The sequence below is a fragment of the Solanum dulcamara genome, chromosome 5, assembly GCF_947179165.1.
Source record: "Solanum dulcamara chromosome 5, daSolDulc1.2, whole genome shotgun sequence".
Taxonomy (NCBI): Eukaryota; Viridiplantae; Streptophyta; class Magnoliopsida; order Solanales; family Solanaceae; genus Solanum; species Solanum dulcamara.
Genome location: NC_077241.1, coordinates 34,663,960 through 34,685,816, shown reverse-complemented (window position 1 = coordinate 34,685,816; position 21,857 = coordinate 34,663,960). Strand labels below are relative to the sequence as shown.

The 21,857-nt window shown below is 38.2% G+C and overlaps 2 protein-coding genes across 3 annotated transcripts in view; one reads left to right on the top strand and one right to left on the bottom strand.

The window, feature by feature from the left end:
• The window catches only part of LOC129889127 (protein PHOX1-like), a 39,638-nt gene that overhangs the window by 2,683 nt on the left and 15,098 nt on the right, over positions 1-21,857 (bottom strand). Inside the window, exon 4 of one of the 2 annotated variants that reach the window (XM_055964302.1) lies at positions 16,928-17,030. The gene's annotated coding sequence lies outside the window, so the exon portion shown is untranslated. Of the gene's footprint in view, positions 1-16,714; positions 17,031-21,857 lie in introns of those variants that run through there. The other variant, XM_055964301.1, reaches the window with a different exon arrangement.
• On the top strand, positions 5,853-6,233 carry LOC129890531 (uncharacterized). The gene has a single exon (XM_055966069.1). The coding sequence runs from the start codon at positions 5,853-5,855 to the stop codon at positions 6,231-6,233; it is 381 nt and encodes a 126-aa protein (XP_055822044.1).

Genomic DNA, 21,857 nt, shown 5'->3' with positions numbered 1-21,857 from the left:
AAAATGAAGGCTTAGTCATAAGATTAAGGATATATAGCCTTTCCTAGGGTATGACATATGGCATCTCCTAGGGGTGACACATAGCAGCCCCTTAGGGTGCTACCTCACGCCATGCAACCAATCATGCGCTGCCACGTGGCAGCATGGGGTCCACCCTAAGTAGGTAGGTCACCTACTTAGCCCAAGTAGGTGTGTCACCAGTTTGATTCATTTTCATGGGTTCGTAATCTTATCTCACTTCAAGAGCCTACGTATTCCTTGCTACTTAAGATTGACGTGTGCTCCAGGAGCTTAATTATGCAAGACGTCCAAATCGATAGCTTACATAAGTAGGTCGAGTCTTGCGACTCATTACTTGGCCTCCAACTCCTTCCAACTTCTTATAACCCTATTTCCAATCTTCTCTATTATGGAGTATCTCATTCTCCTTTCCTTAGGATTATTTGATAGTGTTATAGATTATTCCGACTCACATGACGACTTCTAAAAAAACTTAAGAGCCTTCCCAGAAACTTAAGAAGCTTAAGAAGCGTTCCGAGGTACCAGAGTACAGGGTGTAACATTCATACTCATCCCATTATTTCTATGTCCCCCAGGATGGATGAGTCTTCTGGTACTAAGTGGTTGTTCCTTCTGTTGATGGGCCTTGTGATGACTGGCATAGAACACGAGATGCTGACTAAGTTTCTAAAGCTAAAGACTCTCGTGTTTTAGGGTACATAAAGTGAGCATGCATTGGAGTTCGTCTTGGACTGTTAATAGGATTGCACAAGTTGGGCATTGTGTACCAACATAGGGTCGAGTTTGAGAATTTTCAGTTGTAGGGTGAAGCCAAGAAATTGTGGAGAGAATATGTGGAGTTTCTGTAACACCTCAAAATTTTCTATGCCAAGACCCGAACCATTCTTCAAAGGTGTATAGGCTTGAACTCATCGAATTCTAATTTTACATATGAGTTAGGATCATTTCCTAAGTATTTAAAGTATATTAGATATACTTTAGGGTCATAAGGGATCTCTAACACCAAGTTCGGTCCAAAGAATTTTTATCGGCTAAGTTTTTGTATGAGTACGGAATAGGGACAAATTCAAACGCCCATATCTCCTATTTTGACCTATCTAATTAAAGGTATTTGAGTCTTCTTTCCAAATCTACCAAGTTTTCTTCATTCTGAGTTCAGAGTCAAAAGTTATGATCATTTTACCAAAGACTACCGCTGCAGCAATTTACAGTCTTGGCGCGGCGCGCCACTATAGCGCCAACAGGGTTTGAGGTCCATTTTTCAGATTTTATTTGATGAAGGTCACTCTAGACTTTTCCCTAATTAATAGTTAATAAACCTACACGTTTTTAGGACCTAATTCGACTCTTTAAATTGACCTAAACCTCTAACTCTATTTATTCTTCTACAATTCACCTACTCAAATATTTCTCTCTCTACAAAATACTCTCAATGGCTCCATTGAATACTTCAAGTAAATTCACTCAAGCTCTCCATCAAAACTCTCAAGTTCTCCCAAATTATTTGGTGTTCTCACTTAAGGTATGTGAGTGTTGATTCATGGATCCTTTCATCCATTAAACCCAATCAATTTCTCAAGTTTTTCTATCAAATTAAAATATGGTATTTTATGGGTTTTATGATATCTATTCCTATTGCATGAATTATGATTCAAAGTATAATCATGAGTCTATTTTGATATAAATTAATGGTTATTGCATTCAATTGAAGAATTGTCCCATGAATTCTCCTATTTTGATCTCTAGGGTTCATAGTGCAAATTATGAGTATTTTGAATTATACTTCCAAGGGATATTATCTATATGAATTATGTATGGGCTGATATAATGTTTATGATCATGCATATTTTCAAGTCAATTGATTATGCAATTGAGTTCTACTCTAAGTTCAATGTATGAATTTCATGATAGTTATGAAGTAAGGTGACTTAAGGCCCTATATGGTAACCTAAGGCCTAAAAGGTGACTTAGGGCCCTATGTGGTGACCTAAGGCCTAAAGATATAAATTATGTGAATATGATTATAATGATGAAAGGACAATTCTCACATTAGAAGTATGTTATGAAAATGAGCTACTCTATGATTTCAAACCTATGATCATGACTATGATATATGTAATTATGATTTTTATGCTATGCATGTATTCCATGGGATTTGACTTAGAATCGAGTGGACTTGAGATGGGGGCCCTACCAAAAGCCTTAGTAGCAGCCTCATATCCCATAAACTACGTGTCACCATAGGTTGCCTGCATGGCCTAGCTATTGGATCCACATATAGCGTATGTATGACCCACCTAGCGGGGTAGAGTCTACCTTGGCAAGTAGATTCCCTTTTTTCTTCATTGTATGGGGAGACAGAGGGATTCCATGTTATAGCTCGCATGGTCTTATTGCCGGTTATGGTTCTTATCCCACATATGTATAATCTCTAATGTATGTTATGATTTTAAATTATGCTTTTTAAATGCTTTGGTCAATATGATTTTCTCATGACTTTACTTACCTCATCTTATCTTGTAATTTACTTGACCATTGCATTCCATGATTTACGTTGCATGTCATGCCCTCATACTTAGTACATTCCAATGTACTAATGCATTCTTTTTGCCTACATTGTCTCATAATGTAGGGATTGAGGTTGAAGATCATACTCATCTACATGGCTAGTTAAGTTTTCCTATCCAGCGGTGTTTGTGTGGTGAGTCCTCATTTATCGGGGACTAGTTATCGAGTTAGTTATTATTTTTTAAAAATTTGCTATATTTCATATTGAGGGTGATCTAGGGACATGTCTTAGCCCCTGCCCATATTAATGAGTAGAGGCATCTAGTTGGACAAATGCTTCAAGTTTATATTGTCATGTGACGTTCTTAAATTTCTATTCATAATTTAGACTCTCCTATGATGTTTCCATTTTTGTTTTACCTTATGTATGCTTATGATATGTATAAGAGGCTTGGTTGGAGCCCTTTGGGATTTCAATCACTGTGTTACGACTAGGCCCTAGATTGGGTCATGACAGTTTAAATCATCAATATTGACTCCGCTAACTTGGACCCAATATACGCTTTATTTCTAGGAAAGTACATACCTTGTACTTTGAGAGATCGCAACAAAGATGAATTTTTGTCTCTGGAGCAGAGCGGTAAGTCAGTGGAAGCCTATGAGGCAAAGTTTTATGTTTTTTCCCGTTAAGCTACTTATCTTGTGAGTACTAATAAGGAGAGAATTCACCTTTATGTGAAGGGGTTGCACCGATTTGCATGTCTTGTTTGTGCATATGACTTTGGCTGGTAAGATCTTCAGCAAGGTGTTAGATTATGTGAAGAAGATCAAGAGAGTTTGACAAGTTGGGTAGGCTAAGGCACTGGTTAAAAGGTCCAAGAATATGGGGAATTTTGCTGGTTCTTATTCTAAGGTTTTTGGACAGTAGGTGTATTCAGCTCATCCAGTTCAGTCTGCATTGCCCGCTTCTATTGTTGGTTATTCAGGGGTCCCATAAAAGTCTCTAACTTAGGGTAGTTAGGGATCTTCTTATTCTACAGCCAACAGGCCATCCGTAACCGTGTATATTTTAGTTGTGGAGAGTAGGGACACTTTAAAAGGGAATTCCCTCACCCATTAACAGTTGGACAGATGCAGCAGTAGGTTAAGGATGTGGTACTAATGGGTGGAGGTAATAATGGTGGAAGATCAACAGGGTGGTCGAGGAGGTAATCATGGAGGCCGTAGAGGCTCAGGAAATGGTAATGCAGGGAGAGGAGTGAGCATCCAGGTAGAGGGATTGCTCATAATGAAAATAAAGCTAAGTGTTATGCTTTTTTATGCAAGACTGAGCTTGAGGCATCAGTTGCAGCTATTTCAGGTACTATTATTTTCTGCAACTGGATGGCAACCATTTTGTTTGATCCTGGTTCTACATATTTGTTAAGTTTTCTTTCATTCTTGACTTAACATGTGGTATTTTTGACGCCTTGATTCATGTATCTACCCGGTATGGAGAGTCTGTAGTTGTTACCCGTATATATCATTTATGCTCTATTATGTTTATGGGTGTTCATACTTGGATAGATTTATCATATTGGATATGGCATATTTTAATGTGATCTTGGGTATAACATGATTGTCCCCTTATGTTGTGCTAAATTGCAATGCTAATATTGTGACTCTAGATATCTTGGGTAGGGAAATATTAAAGCGGGAACAGGTGTACAAGCCTAAGCCAGTAAAGATCATATCCTTCTTTCGGTCTAGAAAGCTAGTGGGAAAGGGTTGTTGGTCCTACCTAGATCATCTTCGAAATGTTAGTATAGAGTCCCTTTCCATTGAATCTATCCCTATAATTTTAGAGTGTTAGGAAGTGCTTCCTACGGACTTGCCTGGTATGCCTCCAGATAAGGACATGATATCTGCAATTATTTAGAGTCGGGCACTCGCCCAATTTCTATTCCACCTTATCACATGGATCCGACAGAGTTGCGGGAACTTAAGACAGCTTCAGAAACTCCTTGATAAGGTTTTTATTCATCCTAGTGCTTCTCCTTCGGGTGCTCCAATTTTGTTTTTAAGGAAAAAGGGTGGTTGCTTGTGGATGTGCATAGACTATAGACAGTTGAATAAGGTTACCATTCCAAATAAGTACGTCTTACCTTATATTGATAATTTATTTGACCAGTTGCAGGGTGCTTCAATTTTCTCTAAAATTGACTTGAGGTCGGGGTATCATCAGCTAAAGATTAGGCTTGAAGACATACTTAAAATGGCCTTCAAGACTTAATACGAGCATTATGAGTTCTTGGTAATGTGATATGGGTGGAGTAATGCGCTGAAAGCTTTTATGAGCTTGATGAATGGCTGTTCAAACCATTCTTGAATTCTTTTTTGATCGTGTTTATTTATGACATCAAGATCTACACCAAGAGTAAGGAGGAGCATGCATATCACCTTCGTATAGTTCTGGGTATCCTGAAAAAATAGAAATTATATGCTAAATTCTCCAAGGTGAATTCTTGTTGTCTTCGGTTGCCTTCTTAGGGCATGTGCTTTCAAAAGATAGGGTGATGATGGATCCCTAAAAGATTGAGGCGGTTAAGAATTGGGCCCGGCCTAGATTGTGTTGGCAAAATCTCATGGTTTGTGTTATTTGATTAATCTGGTGTAACCAAGATGTAGGGGGCTTGAGGTAGCTTGATTAGTGGCCTAGGATAAAGAGAGACACAACAGAGTATGTACCTAAGTGTCAGAACTATCAACAAGTAAAGTGTGAGCACCAAAGGCCTCAAAGTTTACTTCAAAGAATGTCCATTCCTGAATGGAAGTGGGAAAGGATAGCCATGAATATTTTGGTGGGTCTTCCAAAAACGTTGGGCAAGTATGACTCCATCTGGGTTATTATTGACAGGTTGACAAAGTCAGCTCATTTTATTCTGGTTAAGGTGGACTATAACTCCCAACAATTGGCTGCAATTTATGTCAAAGAGATAGTAAGTCTGCACGGGGTGCCCCTTTCAATCATATCCGAAAAAGGCACTCAATTTACTTCTAAGTTATAGGTAAGTTACATGAAGTGATAGGCACTCAAGTCACCTTCAGCACAGCATTTCATCCTCGGGCGGATGGTCAATCGTAGAGAACTATTTAGGTGCTAAAGAACATGTTAAGAGAATGCATGATGGACTTTGGAGGTCATCGGATAAATTCTTACCTTTGTGTGAGTTTCCTATAATAACAATTATCACTCCAGGATAAATATGGTACCATTCGAGGCACACTATGAGAGGAGATGATGATCGCTTATAGGGTGGTTTGAGGGTGGTGATGTGGAACCTATGGGTGTTGATCTGGTGAGGAAAGCTCAAGAGAATGTAAGAAGCATTCAAACTAAGTTATTGGAAGCTCAGAGCATACAGAAGGAGTATACAGACCGTAAGGTAAGAGATATGGCATTCCAAGATAGTGAACAGGTTTTGTTGAAAGTGTCTCCAATGAAGAAAGTAATGAGGTTTGGTAAGAAGGTTAACCTTAACCTTTGTTACGTTAGTCTATTCAAGATTCTTGATAGTGTGGGTTCAGTGGCTTATAGGTTAGCACTGCCACCCAATTTGTTTGGAGTCCATTCAGTCTTACATATATCAATGCTGAAGAACTACCATGGGGATGGAGACTATATTATCAAGTGGGACTCAATAGTACTAGAAAAGGATTTATAGTATGAAGAAGAACCGATTGCAATTCTTGATCGGTATGTCCAAACGTTGAGGACAAAGGAGGTTAAATAAGTGAAGGTTCATTGGAAGAATCGTCTAGTTGAAGAAGCTACTTAGGAAACCATAGGGAAACATGGGATAAGCACCTTCACTTGTTTGAGGATTCAGGTACTACTCTCTTTCTGACTTAGCCTGATTTGCCTTATTTGATCGCTCGAGAAAGAGCGATGGGTAAATTGTTATCTATTGTAATGATCCTTTTCAGTCGTTATAGGAAAGCCAATAATGAAAAGATTTGGGCTAAATAACTTTTGTGTATTAATTTGAAAATTTTCAGGTTAGGCTAGTCTTAGATGAAATCTGAGCAAGATGAGGTCTAGGGAAATCCGATAAAGGATTGGAGACAATGTCTAAGATTGGATTTGCTTTTCTAGTATCAAAGACATAAAGGAGTCTGTAGGACTTTTTCAAATCAAATTCGGGTAAGTAGAACTCCTGATATCAGACTTGGCGTGAATGGATTAGTTTGGAACGTCAAGGTTCGAAAGTGTGTTGGAAAATGGAGTCTTGGGGGAGAATTTTTGAGGTTGTATCTCCACGCAAGCCTCCATAGCGGGTGGAATCCTAAGAGCTTCAGATTGGATTCAACACTACATACGATATTCCATTCCGGCCTATGGTGGCGCCGCTATAGCAAGCGGGTGGAATCTCGCCATGATGGGGCCGTTATAACGAGCTGGTGACCACTATAGCGGGCCAATCATAGATTAAATATAGAAAAGTCCCAAAATCACTCTTTATTCTGCAACTTTGTTTTTGCGAAAATAAAAAGGCGACTTAGGGCTATATTCTCTGGTTTTCCATCAATTTCTTTAGTAAAGGTGAATTAATTACTCTCCTTACTTGTAATTTGTTTCTTGGACCCTAGAATCTATGGTAGTTATCTTAGGCGAGAATGTTTAACTTGAATCTATGGTGCACAAAGGCCTAGTTTAGGTAGAATGATCAAGAAATGGACCTAAGGTTAGGATAAGTAATAATCCAGGTTTGATAGGTCATTGTTCATTGATTATTGTACCTTTACTTTTGATTTAGACCAAGAATGAGTCAGGTCATTGCAAAATGGGAAAGCTCAGGTTGTTTAGAGCATTCACAAATATTTTGAGATGGTTGTTATTTTTTGTTTATGTTATATGTGCTAGTCAATTGCTTCATTAGTATTGCATGCATGATATATGATTAGGGTAAAGGAAAGAACATGACTTGAAATGATAACTATTGACAATTGCATGCAATGAATGTGCTACTTGGATGTACAAGTGTGATTAATATTCATTGTGATTGTTATTGTGATGTGTATTGATGATTGGGATCAAGTTTCACACCGGCACATGCTATTGATTGGATCGTGTACCAAGCCGGTATATTTGGATCGGGTACCACGTTGGTACACTAACTAATGTTGAATCGGGTACCATGTCGGTACACTAACAGTTGTGTGAGAGTTCCATGATAGAACCAGTTGGCTGTTGTGTTGTTGTTATTCCTTGTTATTGTGCATATCGTTTTAGAATAGGGATTGGGAGTCCGCTTGTTGCTATAATTGTATTTTAACTATATATCATCTGTTTTACTAAGATGCGGTTGTCTGTTCATATTTCATATAACTAGAAATAGCTATATCATCCTACCAGTACATGGTGGTTTGTGTACTAATACTGCACTTGTTTTTTCTTTGTTGAGTACGGAAAATATTCAGGCGACTGTTGAGAGACCTCAACTGTGAGATTTTTGCTAATCGAATCCAACAGTGAGCTATTTCATTCAGGTTATCGTGGATTCCTCTAAGTTTCTTGTCCATCTTTTCGGACACAAATATTTTAGACTTTGATTATGTTTTTTTGTCAGGGTTGCATCCCTTTAATCTAGATTTTTGTTAGAATTTTGATATTATGACTTTAATATTTTAGGGGGTATATTTCTGCAAATATTTTCATTATATTGATTGAGTTTATGGGGACTCGATCTTTTTACTTGTCTTAAACTGCTTTCTAGTGATTCTACATAATGTCTTGTTTCTTGGATGATTTTTATTAGTTAAGTTGGGTTGATAAATTGTTTTTCCATCAGAGTGTTAATGTGGGTGTCACTCATAATTGGCCATAAAAACAGAAATAATAAAAAGTGTAGACCATAAAAACATAAAGGAGATAATTATTGTTATACCCCAAAAATAAAAACTATTTATCATCGATACTCCCATTACTTTTATGCCCAAAAAGGGAGTTTGCGCGTCTTCTTAATACCATCAGAGTATATATATACTCTGATAGTATCATGAAAAGAAAAACACTTCTAATTTATTTCTTAATACTATCATATTATATATATATTCTGACAGTATCATGAAGGTATCAAGATCTGAATAACACTGCAATGAAAATGTTTAACTGTCATTGATACCTTTAGAATATATATATATATATATATATATATATATATATATATATATATGTATGTATGTATGAAGTATACGATGATGAAATGTCGTATATGATAAAGTTGAAGCATACGATGACGCTGTATGTGATGATGTTATTTACCGAGTCCCGAGCCGAATATATATATACGATGATATGATGAAAACATGGATCGAGTTGTAAGTTCTGCGGTATTGTTTTAAATTATGGATCGGGCCGAACGTTCCTCGATATATTTTACCATGTGATAATGGCACCGAGTCCCTCCCTAGAAAGCAGGGTACGGTATGTATATATATGATGATGGTACACTATAGACGTACACTACTCCCTTCACCGAGTCCCTCACTAAAGGGTCGGATACTTTACGTAGGCATGCATATGAAAATATAGGGATACGTTTGTGACCCCGAGCCCCATAGTGGACCGGATATAATATGATGATATATACGATAAGATTATGCCGTATATGATGATATGATGCCATATACGATGACATGATGAAATAATATACATGATGGAAAGAGATGATGACATGATGATATGGTATTATGACTAAATAATTATGACGTCGAGTTCCTTAGCGGGTCGGGAACAGTGTATGATGATGTATATGATTACGTGTCCTAAGGTGCAGGTACAGTAATTTGTTAATTGTTATACGTGTCCCCTGCATCCCTGGTTCAGCTATGGTCTCAGTTATGATCCCTGGTTCAGCTATGGTCTCAATTATGATGTGTTATGCTTTACATACTCAGTACATATATCATATTCATCTCCCTTTCTTCGGGGGGCTGCATTTCATGCCCGCGGGTACAGGTACTTACTTTGGAGATCCGCCAGCTTAGGATTTCCACTCAGCGATTTGGAAGTGCTCCGTTGTGCCGGAGCCCAGATTTTGGTACTGACCCTTGATGTATATGTTTGTTTATTCATGGATATAGCGGAGGCCCTGTCTCACCATATGTTACCATCGATATTCTTAGAGGTCTGTAAACATATGTATGTGGGTTGTTTACAAGTTTGTTTAATCTGTGCCTATACGACGTGTTATAATTGTTAATATGCTATGGCAGCCTTGTCGGCTTGCACGCCCTTTCATTGTAAGATAAAATGAAAGAGGCTACATGTATGTGAAAATATTATCAACCACTAGGGTTCTGGTGTATAGTTCTTATATCAGATAGTTATGTATACGGGGGGTCCAGATCGAACCCCAGTCGCGGCCTATGAGGTTGGATCGTGACAGAAGTGGTATTAGAGCAGTTCATCCTTGGAATGTCTACAAACCGTGTCTAGTAGAGTCTTGTTTATCGGTGTGTTGCACGCCACATCTATAAACAGGAGGCTAAGGGACATTTGGGATGTTACCTATCTTTCATATCTAAGATCGTGCTATAGATCCGAGTCATAGAAAAAATCCTTATACTAACCTTGGACTTTAGCAGGACGACATCAACATGAGGAAGTAATTGATGACATTGGAAGTTACAAAGCACGCAGGTAAGCAAAGGCATGAAAGATATCTGTTGGGTAAGGTATTGACATATGATTGACATACGATTGAAATGTTAAGTCGAAAACTGAAAGGAAAGTAGACAGGAAAGTGTAACAGATACAGGTTGAGTTGGACACACGAGATAAGTCCATCATTTTCATACTATTGTTAATATTGAAAGCCCTGTGTGGCTGCGATATGAGATGATATTGAAAGCCCTGTGTGGCTGTGATATGATATGAATATATATATAATGGCCCTTGAGTCATTGTTGGTATTTTCTGCCTGCAGGTTTCGGGATAGTAAGGAGTATAGACGAAACTCTGCCGAAATTTTCCCAAAACAAAAAAAGGGGAATGAAACATAGATTCTTAATCTGTCTGGGAAGTTGATACCAAGCACCCCTATTATGTTGAACTAAAGCTATACGAGGTACTCTCCATGTCGTCAGTAAAGGGCACCCTTTTTATTTGGGGGAAATTTTATCACAGAAAAAGCCTATCTGAGCAGTAAAGTTTAGACCACGGTATCTCCAGCCGTACTTTGCCTTAGGAAAAGCTCATGTTGAGGGGCAAGATGCCCGATGATGGAGTTTCATTCTTGTTGGGAAGTACATAACCCTCAACTATTGTTGGAGGACTAGATAAGTTGTTCACGACTCAAGAATAAACCTGGAGGGAGACCATGTGAGTCAAGCACTAAGGAGCACTGTGATGCTCATTAGATTCTAGTTCCCTTCTGGTGGTGATTGGAATATGCTTCAGGATAACACTTTATTAGCCCTTCACCAACTAATTGAAGATGGAATTTATGGAAGGAAATTCTAATAGAAGCACCCTAGATAGATGTCATGAACTGAATATGAGTATGAACAAAAAAGGGAATATGTAAGTATGAATTTAAAGGTGTGGTACAACAATACGGGATAAGGTAAAACCGCTAGCAAGGCGCACTTGGTATGTGTTGACTAAGTTAAAATCCTGTGTTGGGTGCACAGTAAGGGCAAAGGGCATAAGGTATAAAGGAATGATGCGTGCACACAATGTCGCCCCGAAAATAGTGAAACCCTTAAAAGACAAACACGGCCAACTTAAGGAATAAATAGTGCAACCTACATTCACCCCAAGGAATAAAGGATATAGGTTGAGATAAAGCTACTACTCCAAGAGAATCTTGGACAATCATTGTCGGAATACAAATGTTGCCTAATTGAAATTGGAACGACTACAAGTGGGAATTAACCTTTGATAAAGATAAGTAGAATGTGGCCTTGGATGAGTTGTTTCATGGGTCACCTTATTCAAGTACAGATTAGCAGATGAGATATCACATTATGTACAGAAAGGTTCTCATCACTTCGTGATTTAGCCAAGGTTCTGTATGTGGATAATCAGGTTATAAAATATACAGAAAGATGGGGACATGATACAGTGCCAAGTAGATTGGGGAAAGAGATTAGACGAATTTGAGACTGTACATAGAAACATAGAGCAAGGTATAAGCGGATAAAGGTATAAGTACACTCTAAGGGGGGAAGCAAGTGAGAAAACTGCAAGGGTAAGATGGAGGTAATTGATATGACAACATATTTGAGATGGATGCTTAAACTTCAGTAAGATTCCTGGCCGAAACTACTTAGCGAGATCTGAAAGCCAGCAATGATTGGACAAGAAGTCAGAAAAGTATTGGAGGTAGTGTCCTTTTGTAGAAGCCTGCAATGACAAGCGAATGGTATCGAATAACTCAAGAGATACTAGGAAGGATAACGATACTGTGCTAGAGCAAAAGCCAAGATGTTGGCTATACAGTTGGTCGCAAATGATGTTGCAATAGGTAAATAACCAAGGCGAAGGAATAGAAAACCCCCTATGATAGGAGATGAGATATGCAAAGATGGGTTCAGCCAAACTACTGAAATGGAATTCGAGTTAAGAGCAAAGTAAGACATGGCCACGGTTGGACCAAAGATCTACCCCAACATCGATTGTAGGATAAGGCAGAAAAGGCAAGGTAACACATGAGACCTAAAGAGACGACGCTAAGATATTTCTCAGGTTAAGTTGAGCACCTTCTCATATTCTCGTCAAGGTAAAGAATGACACTAGATAACGTATCTAGAGTGGTACAAGCTGGGACAAGCTGGGATAAGGAAATTGCGAAATGATTTAACCAAGAGGAGCAGAACTAGCTGGTTACTAAAGATGGCAAACTTGTATGCCAAATTCCTTCGGAATAATGCCAGCTAATGATAGATAGAGCTCAAAGCGGCTATGAAAGTTACTATATGAACGAACTTCAGCGCTACTCAGTAGCCAACCCTAAGGACTGGAAAAATAAAGAAAAGGAGAAACCCAAAAGGTAGAGTACCAGTTAAAGTCTTCAAAGGAAGTTAAGGAGTAATACATGAGGTCTCCACAGCTACTTTCTCGAGTAAAGAGGCTTAATTTATAGCTAGCGTTTAGATATCAGCCCAAGAAGAGATCGGGAACACAGGTAGGTCTTAGTACCGCCTTTCACCCTCAAAGCTGATGAATAGGCTAAGCGTACTACTTAAACGCTAGAAGATATGTCGTGAGCTGGTGTTGTTGACTTCGAAGGTAGCTGGGACGATTATCTACCACTTATCAAGTTGCCTACAATAATAGCTACCACTCTAGTATCCAAATAGCTCCGTACAAGACTTGTAGGGCAGGACGTGTAAGTCCCCTATTGGCTGGGTCGATGTTAGAAAGACTAAGCTAGTAGGCCCAGACATGACAGAGCAAGCTATTAACTAGCAGCCCAGAGTCGGCAGAAATGATATGCAATTAATCGATGTCGACATTCAGAGTTCAAATTGATGATTGGGTGTTCTTAAAGGGGTCACCCAGGAAGGGAGTAATAAGATTCGGCAAGAAAAGGAAACTTAGCTCAAAAGACATTAAACTTTATCAAGTTGCTCGTAAGATGGACAAAGTTACCTGTAAGTTGGACTTACCACCTAATTGGGAAACTATACGCCCAGTCCGTCAGATATGGATGCTTTGCAAATATACTGGTGATCCACCCAGAGTATGTCCCATAAATGATGTCCACGAAATGGAAGTGTTATCCTATGAGGAACAGCATATTGCCATCTTGGATCGGCAAATTAAAAGGTTGAGAACTAAGGACGTGACTTCCGTCAAGATATTATGGCAAAGTAAAACCCAGAGAAGGGATGACTTGGGAAGTCAAAAAAAGGAGATAAAGAAAAGATATCTGTACTTGTTCCCTATATCCAAGGGTAATCTGAACTCCTACATGGAGTGGATGGCAACTATTATAGAGAACGCCCGAAATCCTTGTAAAACCCTATGAGACAAGTTAACATTAAAGGATGAATGTTCTAAAAGGGGGGAAGGATGTTATACCCCGCACTTTTGTACCTTGAAATGTGTTCCTAACCTTCTTAAATGCAACCAAAGATGTTATACCCCGCACTTTTGTACCTTGAAACATGTTCCTATGAGACAACTCAGTTTGTGATAGTCTGTTTAAAGAACTAGGTATCATACATCAAAATTCTTGCCCTTACACTCCTCAACAAAATGGTGTTGCTGAAAGGAAACATAGACATCTGCTTGAAGTCATAAGAGCTTTAAGATTTCAAGCTAAAATTCCTATAAAGTTTTGGGGTCACTGTGTACTAGCTGCAGCTTATCTTATTAACAGACTTCCTAGTAGTGTGCTTGAGTTTCAAACTCCTTATGAAAGACTATATGGTGTAAAACCAGTACTATCTCACTTGAGGACAATTGGTTGTTTGTCCTTTGCAAAACATCTTCCTGAACATGATAAATCCATGCCCAGATCAAGGTCAGTTGTCCACATGGGCTATTCTAAAGTGCATAAAGGGTATATCTTATTTGATTTGCTCAACATGTCCTTCTTTGTTAGTAGGGATGTTATCTTTAGGGAGGATATCTTTCCATTTGCCACAGATGATAGGTCTGTCCATCAGCAGATATTTGTAGATACCCTGCAAGGGTCAGTTGTAGCTGATCAAGATTTTCATCAAATGGCTCATGTGATCTCACCAAGTACTGATCAGGCTGCTATATCAGAAAGGGTACATACAGATGTTGAGCAGACTGAGGTAACTCAAAATTTATCTAAAGTGCAGCTGCATTATGATACCAGTATCTCTGACGTGTCTTCTGTTCCAGTGGTTCCACAAGTCACTAGAAAGTCTACAAGATCTAAACAGCCCTCTCTCTGGCTGAAAGATTTTGTTTCCATAAATGCAACCAAAGATGTCCATTATCCTCTGTCTAATTATGTCACCTACTCTCATGTATCACCCTTTTATCAGTGCTACATTGCAGCTACCTCCACTGTGACAGAACCTACTAGCTATACAGAAGCTATCAAAGATCCTAGATGGGTTGAGGCTATGCAGGCAGAGATCCAGGCATTGGAGAGCAATCATACCTGGAAGATTACTCCATTGCCTGCAGGCAAGAAGCCTATTGGTTGCAGGTGGATTTATAAGGTTAAATATAAGTCCACAGGTGAAATAGAAAGGTTCAAGGCCATGTTAGTTGCAAAGGGGTATAGCCAGCAAGAAGGGATTAATTACAAAGAGACATTTTCTCCAGTTGTTAAAATGGTAACAGTGAGGACTGTTCTATCCATTGCAACATCCAAACAGTGGCACATCCATCAGATGGATGTCTTCAATGCATTCCTTCATGGAGATTTAGAAGATGAAATCTATATGCAACTTCCTCAAGGTTTTGTCAGTCAAGAGGAGAAGGTGTGCAGACTGACAAAGTCTTTGTATGGCCTCAAGCAAGCTCCAAGACAATGGAATCACAAACTCACTGAAGCTCTCCTAAGTCTGAAGTTTAAACAGAGTCAATATGATTACTCCTTGTTCATCAACAAATCAAAAGAAGGAATTGCAATAGTACTTGTGTATGTAGATGATATGTTGATCACTGGCAGCAGCTTGAAGTTCATAGAAGAAACTAAGGAAGCTTTACAGAAGGCTTTCAAGACGAAAGACTTAGGGGAGCTCAAATACTTTTTGGGAATTAAATTTACAAGGTCCACAGAAGGGATACTTATGCATCAGAGGAAGTACACACTTGAACTCATAGCAGAAGTGGGAATGGCGGCAGCTAAACCAGCAAGCACACCCATGGATGTGAATATCAAATTGACATCAAGGCAGTATGATGAACATGTGAACAAGAAGCAATAGGAATCAGATGATCCTTTGACAGATCAATCAGCATATCAAAGGCTTATAGGTAAACTATTGTATCTCAATATGACAAGACCATATATATCCTCCAATACTCAAACATTGAGTTAGTTTCTAAATCAATCTAAAAAATTTCACATGGAAGCTACACTAAGAGTAGTCAGGTACTTAAAGAGACAAACCTAGACAGGGCATACTACTCTCAAACTGCTCAGACAACCAGGTTAGTGCATGTTATGATGCAGTCTGGGCTACTTGCCCTCTAACCAGGAAATTTGTCACTGGTTACATGATAAAAATTGGAAAGTCCCTGATATCATGAAAGGCCAAGAAGCAGACAACAGTGTCAAGGAGCTCAGCTGAAGCTGAATATAGAAGCATGGCTTTAACTCTATCAGAGTTGGTGTGGCTGCTGGGATTGTTAAAAGAAGTGGAGGCTGAAGTTGAGTTGCCAGTGCAAGTGTATAGTGACAGCAAAGCTGCAATTCAAATTGTTGCCAATCCAGTGTATCATGAAAGAACAAAGCATATAAAAATAGATTGTCACTTCATTAGAGAAAGGCTATAACAAGGTTTAATTCAAGTAAACTACCTACCAACTCAACAACAACCGACAGATATACTAACCAAAAGATTGTCTAGAGCCCAACATGAATATCTTTTATCCAAGCTAGGAGTGCTGAATATCTTTACACCTCCTAGCTTGAAGGGGAGTGTTATAACCTAAGAAGTATAAGCAAGGGTCTTTTAGTCTTTTGACAAAAAGCAGTTAAAACTACTTAACTAACTAATCAGTTAGTTAATTAAGTGTGTTTGTTAGAGCTAAGTGGTGGTTAGAACTAATCACTGCTAAATGAATAAATAGCAGTGTTTGATGTATGTACGGATAAGCAAAAAAGAAAACAATGAAATGAGCTGAGAAGCTCTTCTTCTCTCTTCTTCTTCTCTCTTCTTCTTCTCTTCTGTTCTTCACTTTCACCTATTTTCTCAATAACTCTAGCTTAGTATGAGTTTGTTCAATCTAGTTGTTGTCAAGCGATATACCAAACCAAATCAAATATTATTAGATTTTTTAAATTTACCGCCAAATCAAACAAACTGCCCTAAGAAAAAAAAATTATTGGTTCGACTTGATTGGTTGGTTAGGCTCGTTTTACAATTCCATTTGAACACCCACGGGTGTAAGCAAATTAAAGTAGACTAACATTTAAAAAAAATAACTTTTGCCGATGAAAGCAAGCTGACAGAACATTATGCGTTGGGATGAGAGAGGGAATGCTAGAAAGGAACATCTCAAATAAATACTTGTATATATATTCTTCGCCTATGAATGAACATACCATTTTCTAATTTTAACAACAGCAATCTTACAAATTCAATGCTGATTCACTCTTACCTTGAGCTTGTATGGAAAAAATGAATGCAATTCACAAAGACCCTACTATGTGATGAAGAATGACCAAAACAAAAAAAACACATACATACAAACCTTCACATCTCAAACAAACCAATGTCTTCAAAATCCAATACACTCAGCTCTTTGCTCCTAAAGCAAAAATATGACCATGAAGAAATAATTAACCAAAAAAAACCTGCAGAGAACATGACAAAATCGAGTTAATAAGTAGATTAAGCATTTCAGGATGGAATAGGTTTACAGTTAAAATGTATATGAATATATTACACACAGAGGATAATTTCGAATGGACCCTTTACCAATACACTGATGAAGTAAATGACAATCCACCTCCAGAAATAAAATAACAAGGAAAAGATGTTTCTAAAGTTGCACACAAATTATTTTGGCGGAAATCAAGCTCAGATGTTACACAAGCTAAAAGGAACAAAATGCACCATATTCAGCTGCAGAAGAGCAGAAGGTAACAATACTGATGTCAATATTATAATGAAAGCAGCTAAATAAGGTTCTGCATAGTTCCTGATGACTTTGTCGCTAAATCTTGATTCTATTCACACAGGCAATGCACATCCTGATATGTGCATAATTACACTTTTGAATGCAAAGCTATACAACCCGAGACTAGTCACTTGAATAGCAGGGGGAAAAGGTTACATGTACATGGATTATGCAACAAGCTAATCAAATTGACAGATAATTGGGCCTAAGACACTACACTGCATTATATTAGCTACAACTCTTCTATATGAGATTATCCTTCCACAACAAATATGTAAAAAAGAAAGTTATTTTTCTCTTCCTTCACCTCTAAATGGAGTAATGGACTGAGGTTTCTCCTAAACTCTTCCTCTGAAAACCCAGCTATTTTGTTTTGCAGGGGGGATGTAGTAACCCATGTAGTTTCCATTTCTTGACAGCACAACAATAAGGTTTATTTCAATAGACGAGAAAAGTACAATCCAAATTAGATATGACAATTCTTCCCATCTGTTTTAGACTTGATGAACAGAGTTTACTGATACATGTTGCATGTGGGAGGTGACATGTATCTCGTGGAATTAGTTGAGGTGCATGCAAGCTGACCCGGATACCACGGTTATCAAAAAACATTTCCAGATATAACAGAGGCTAGCTGACAAATGTTTTGATGAGGTTCTAACCATCCAAAACATGAGTTGCAAGAGATATAGAAAAGCGATTTTACATAGTTTGGCATCTGTAAAAGAAAAAATGGATCTTAGACCTAACTCAACCCCAAAAACTAGCTCATGAGGGGAGGATAATCCAAGTCATATAAAGAGACAAAATTCCACATTCTTTAGCCGATGTGGGATACTCAAGACCCCTCTTCATGCCCAGAACTGGACATCAGAAGCGTGGCAATTTAATATGGAGCACCACCATTGGTAAGTTATGAATTGGAATGGACCTGACTCTGATACAATGATAAATGGATCATGGTCTAACTCAACCTCAAAAGCTAGCTCCGAGAGGAGGATTGTCCAAGTCATATACAGAGACCAATCCCCCCCCCCCCATTTCTTAAACGATGTGGGAGACTCAACAACATCTTTGAGATAGCTCAGCTTGAGGAATAAGAAAAAGATAACCTAGACCAAAGACATTATAAAATCTTAATTTACTGGTTCAGCACTCAATCGCAGGCTACTCCATAAACTTAGCCCCTGTCTGCTACTTCAACCACACAACTTAAAATAGAATAAGATTTATCATTTGGTCCACATGTAGTGAAGTCGTCAGGAGAAAATGCTTGGATATTCATAGGCCATGATCTTTAGATTATTATTCTTAGAGGCGGTTTGGATTGGCTTATTTTAAGTGCTTTTGGATTTTAAGTTCTTTTTTTTATTTTTTGTGGTGTTTGGGAAAGATAAAAAGTGTTTTTAAGCACTTACTTTAGGCCAAAAAAGTACAAAAATAAGCTAAAAGCTAAAAGTTGGGTATGACCAACTTATGACTTTTAGCTTATAAACTATTTTAAAAAAAGTCAATCCAAACACGCTTAGTCTACTATGAAAATTCCAGTTCTATATTTAAACTGTATGATGGAAACATGGTCCTATAGTCTTGCCTTCAAATGGACACCCCCAGAAAGATCTAGTGCAAAATCCTTTACAAGATGAAGTTCAATCACACAATTACTTCTTTTTTTCTCTTCTTTTTTTATGCAATCACACAATTACAACATATGGATAGAGGGCATATAGCTAGTCGCCTGTAAATTGACAAAATCCTGAAGTTCTCTATCAGGTAGATTCTCTAGTGCTTTTGGTTGGCCAACAAAATGATGAACAGTTTCCATAGTTCTTATAAAGTTATAATGCTCATCCACCAGAAGCCTCCCACCATAATTTTCCATCATATTTGGAGAGCATTAGTAGATACTTGAAAAATGACATGACTACTACGGGTCCTTACATGGCCTGGTAAATGATATGGAAGACCGATGTACCTCCTAAAGTTGACTGCTTTGGATGGATAGCAGCTAATGAGGCCTGTTTGACTCACGATAGATTCCAAAAGAGAGGTTTTTTTCTATGTAGTAGATGTTTCTTCTGGGAGAACTACATGGAAAACACCAGTCATTTGTTATTCACTGCAACCAAGTAAATGTGGTCTCTTTTTCTGAACCTTTTTGGATTGTGTTGAGTCATGTCAATGGATGTTAATATTTTGGTATTTCGGTTCGGTACTCTGTATTAATTTTCAGTAGTACCAAAATATTTCAATGTTAAAATTGCTAGTTTAATTTAGGCCTAGAGTCACACTCACTCACTCAATTTTAAACCTAAGCCCAACTTCAGTTCTCATTACAATTACAAGTTAAAACCCTAGACCTAGAGTCACACTCACTCACTCGGACAGTCAGACCTCTCCCACTTGCAGCTTTCCTTACAGAATACACAGACACACATCACACTAGACCGACGAGGAAGCGATGACAGCAATCATGTCTTCACAGTGACTGGACCAAGGTACCTCTCAATCTCTTCTCTTTTTTCTTTGAGAAGGTAATAGTTTGTATATATTTATCAATACAACACCTAGGTTGTGCTGAAACCATATTTACAAGTGAAAAAGAAGAACAAACGCTTCATCAACCTAACAAAATACAAGGGTGTTTATCATTGAAGCAATATCTTCTATGTATCTCTAGTTAGCCCCAAAACAGAAAGTCTAAAGCAGTTCAACTTAATCCTCTGAACTGAACTGCTAATGTCTTCAAAACATCTGGAATTTCTCTCTTTCCAGATTGTCCACCAAATGCAGGTTGGGACAATCCTCCATCTATCTCACTGTCTCAATCATGTACCTGCTTCTTCCCTGCTGAGCACGACCTCCATAATCTTTCTTAGCATTGTCCAAACAATACCTCTGAGGCTAATAAAGATCTTCCATAGCATATCTGTGATCCTACAATTTAGGAATAGATGGCTGACTGTCTCAATTTCTTCACCAGACATGTAGCACTTTGAGCATAGATTGAAATTTCCCTTGCTAAGATTTTCATGTGTCAACACCACTTCTTGAGCTAACAACCAGTTGAACTATGCCACTCTATAGGGTATTTTAACTTTCCATATGTTCTTCCAAGTTCAGTTATCCATCTGTTGAATGTCTCTATTGAGAAGCTTATAAGCTGAACTAACTACTGTTTATTTTCCACCAAAGTCTATCAGGACCTTCCTTTGTGCCTTTGAATTCTTACCTATGCTGACCATGCTCCTTCTATTGTTTTCTCTTGTTGTAGATCTAGGCTATAGATGTTTGGAAAGAGATCTTTTAAACAAGAATTAGCAGGCCATTATCCTTCTAGAAAGATGTTCTGCAGCCATTAACTACCCTGATAGAGGTGTGAGCCTATCAGAGGCCAAGGTATTCTTATGGATCTCCATAAGCTCACTCCATAAGGGAGTTTACTTCCTTTGTTATCCACTTGTTATCCTCACCATATTGAGCTCTTATTATGTCCACCAGTAAGCTTGAGGATCCTGAGAGTATCTCCAAAGCCATTTCAATTTGAGTGCTTTACTCAGCCATTTTAAATTCTAATGCCTAACCTACCCTGTTTTTTCCCATGCATCGCCTTGCACCATATGACTAAATGGAACCCTTTCATCCTTGTTTCCATTCCAAAGAAAATCCCTCCTAATCTTATCAATCCTCTACATAACCCTATCTGGAATGGGGAATAAAGACATCACATATATTGGCAAAGCATCAAGCACTAAACTGATATGCCCCCCAAAGATAAGTATTGAGCCTACCGCCCTGTCAGTTTCTTTTCACACTTCTCAATTACTGAATCCCAAATTCCTTTAGAATTTGATTTGGCTCCCAAAGAAAGTCCTAGGTATGTACTTGGCAGCATACCTACATCTCCTCCCAAGACCTAAGAAAAAGCCTTCAAGCCCTCTATTTATCAGAATAAGAATTTGCCAATCGAGATACAATAACTAACCCATTTGATTCATTTCTCTCCAAAACCCATACATGCTAAAACCTTGAGTGGAAACTTCCAATTACATGGTCATATGCTTTCTCAATGTCCAGCTTACATAAGATCCTTGGTTTCTCTTGATTGATTCTGGTGTCTACTGCTTCATTAGCTATCAACAATGCATCCATTATTTATCTCCCCTTATTAGAAGTCATTTGTTGATATTCAACCAGCTTGTCAATCACCTTTTTCAACCTTTTTGTCAACACCTTGGACAAATCTTATAAACACTGCCTATCAAACCTATGGGTCTGAAATGTTTTAGTTCCTTTGCCCCTCTACATATGTGACATTGTAGCTTTTCTCAAAAATTCCATATGTATGGAAGCTATGCATAGTGTCCATGATGTCCTGTTTCACTACTTCCCAACATCTGATGAAAAAACTCATAGTAAACCCATCAGGGCCGGGGTCTTTATCCATGGCACATATCTTCAAACTTTCAAAGACCTCTTTCTCATCAAAATTTCTCTGTAA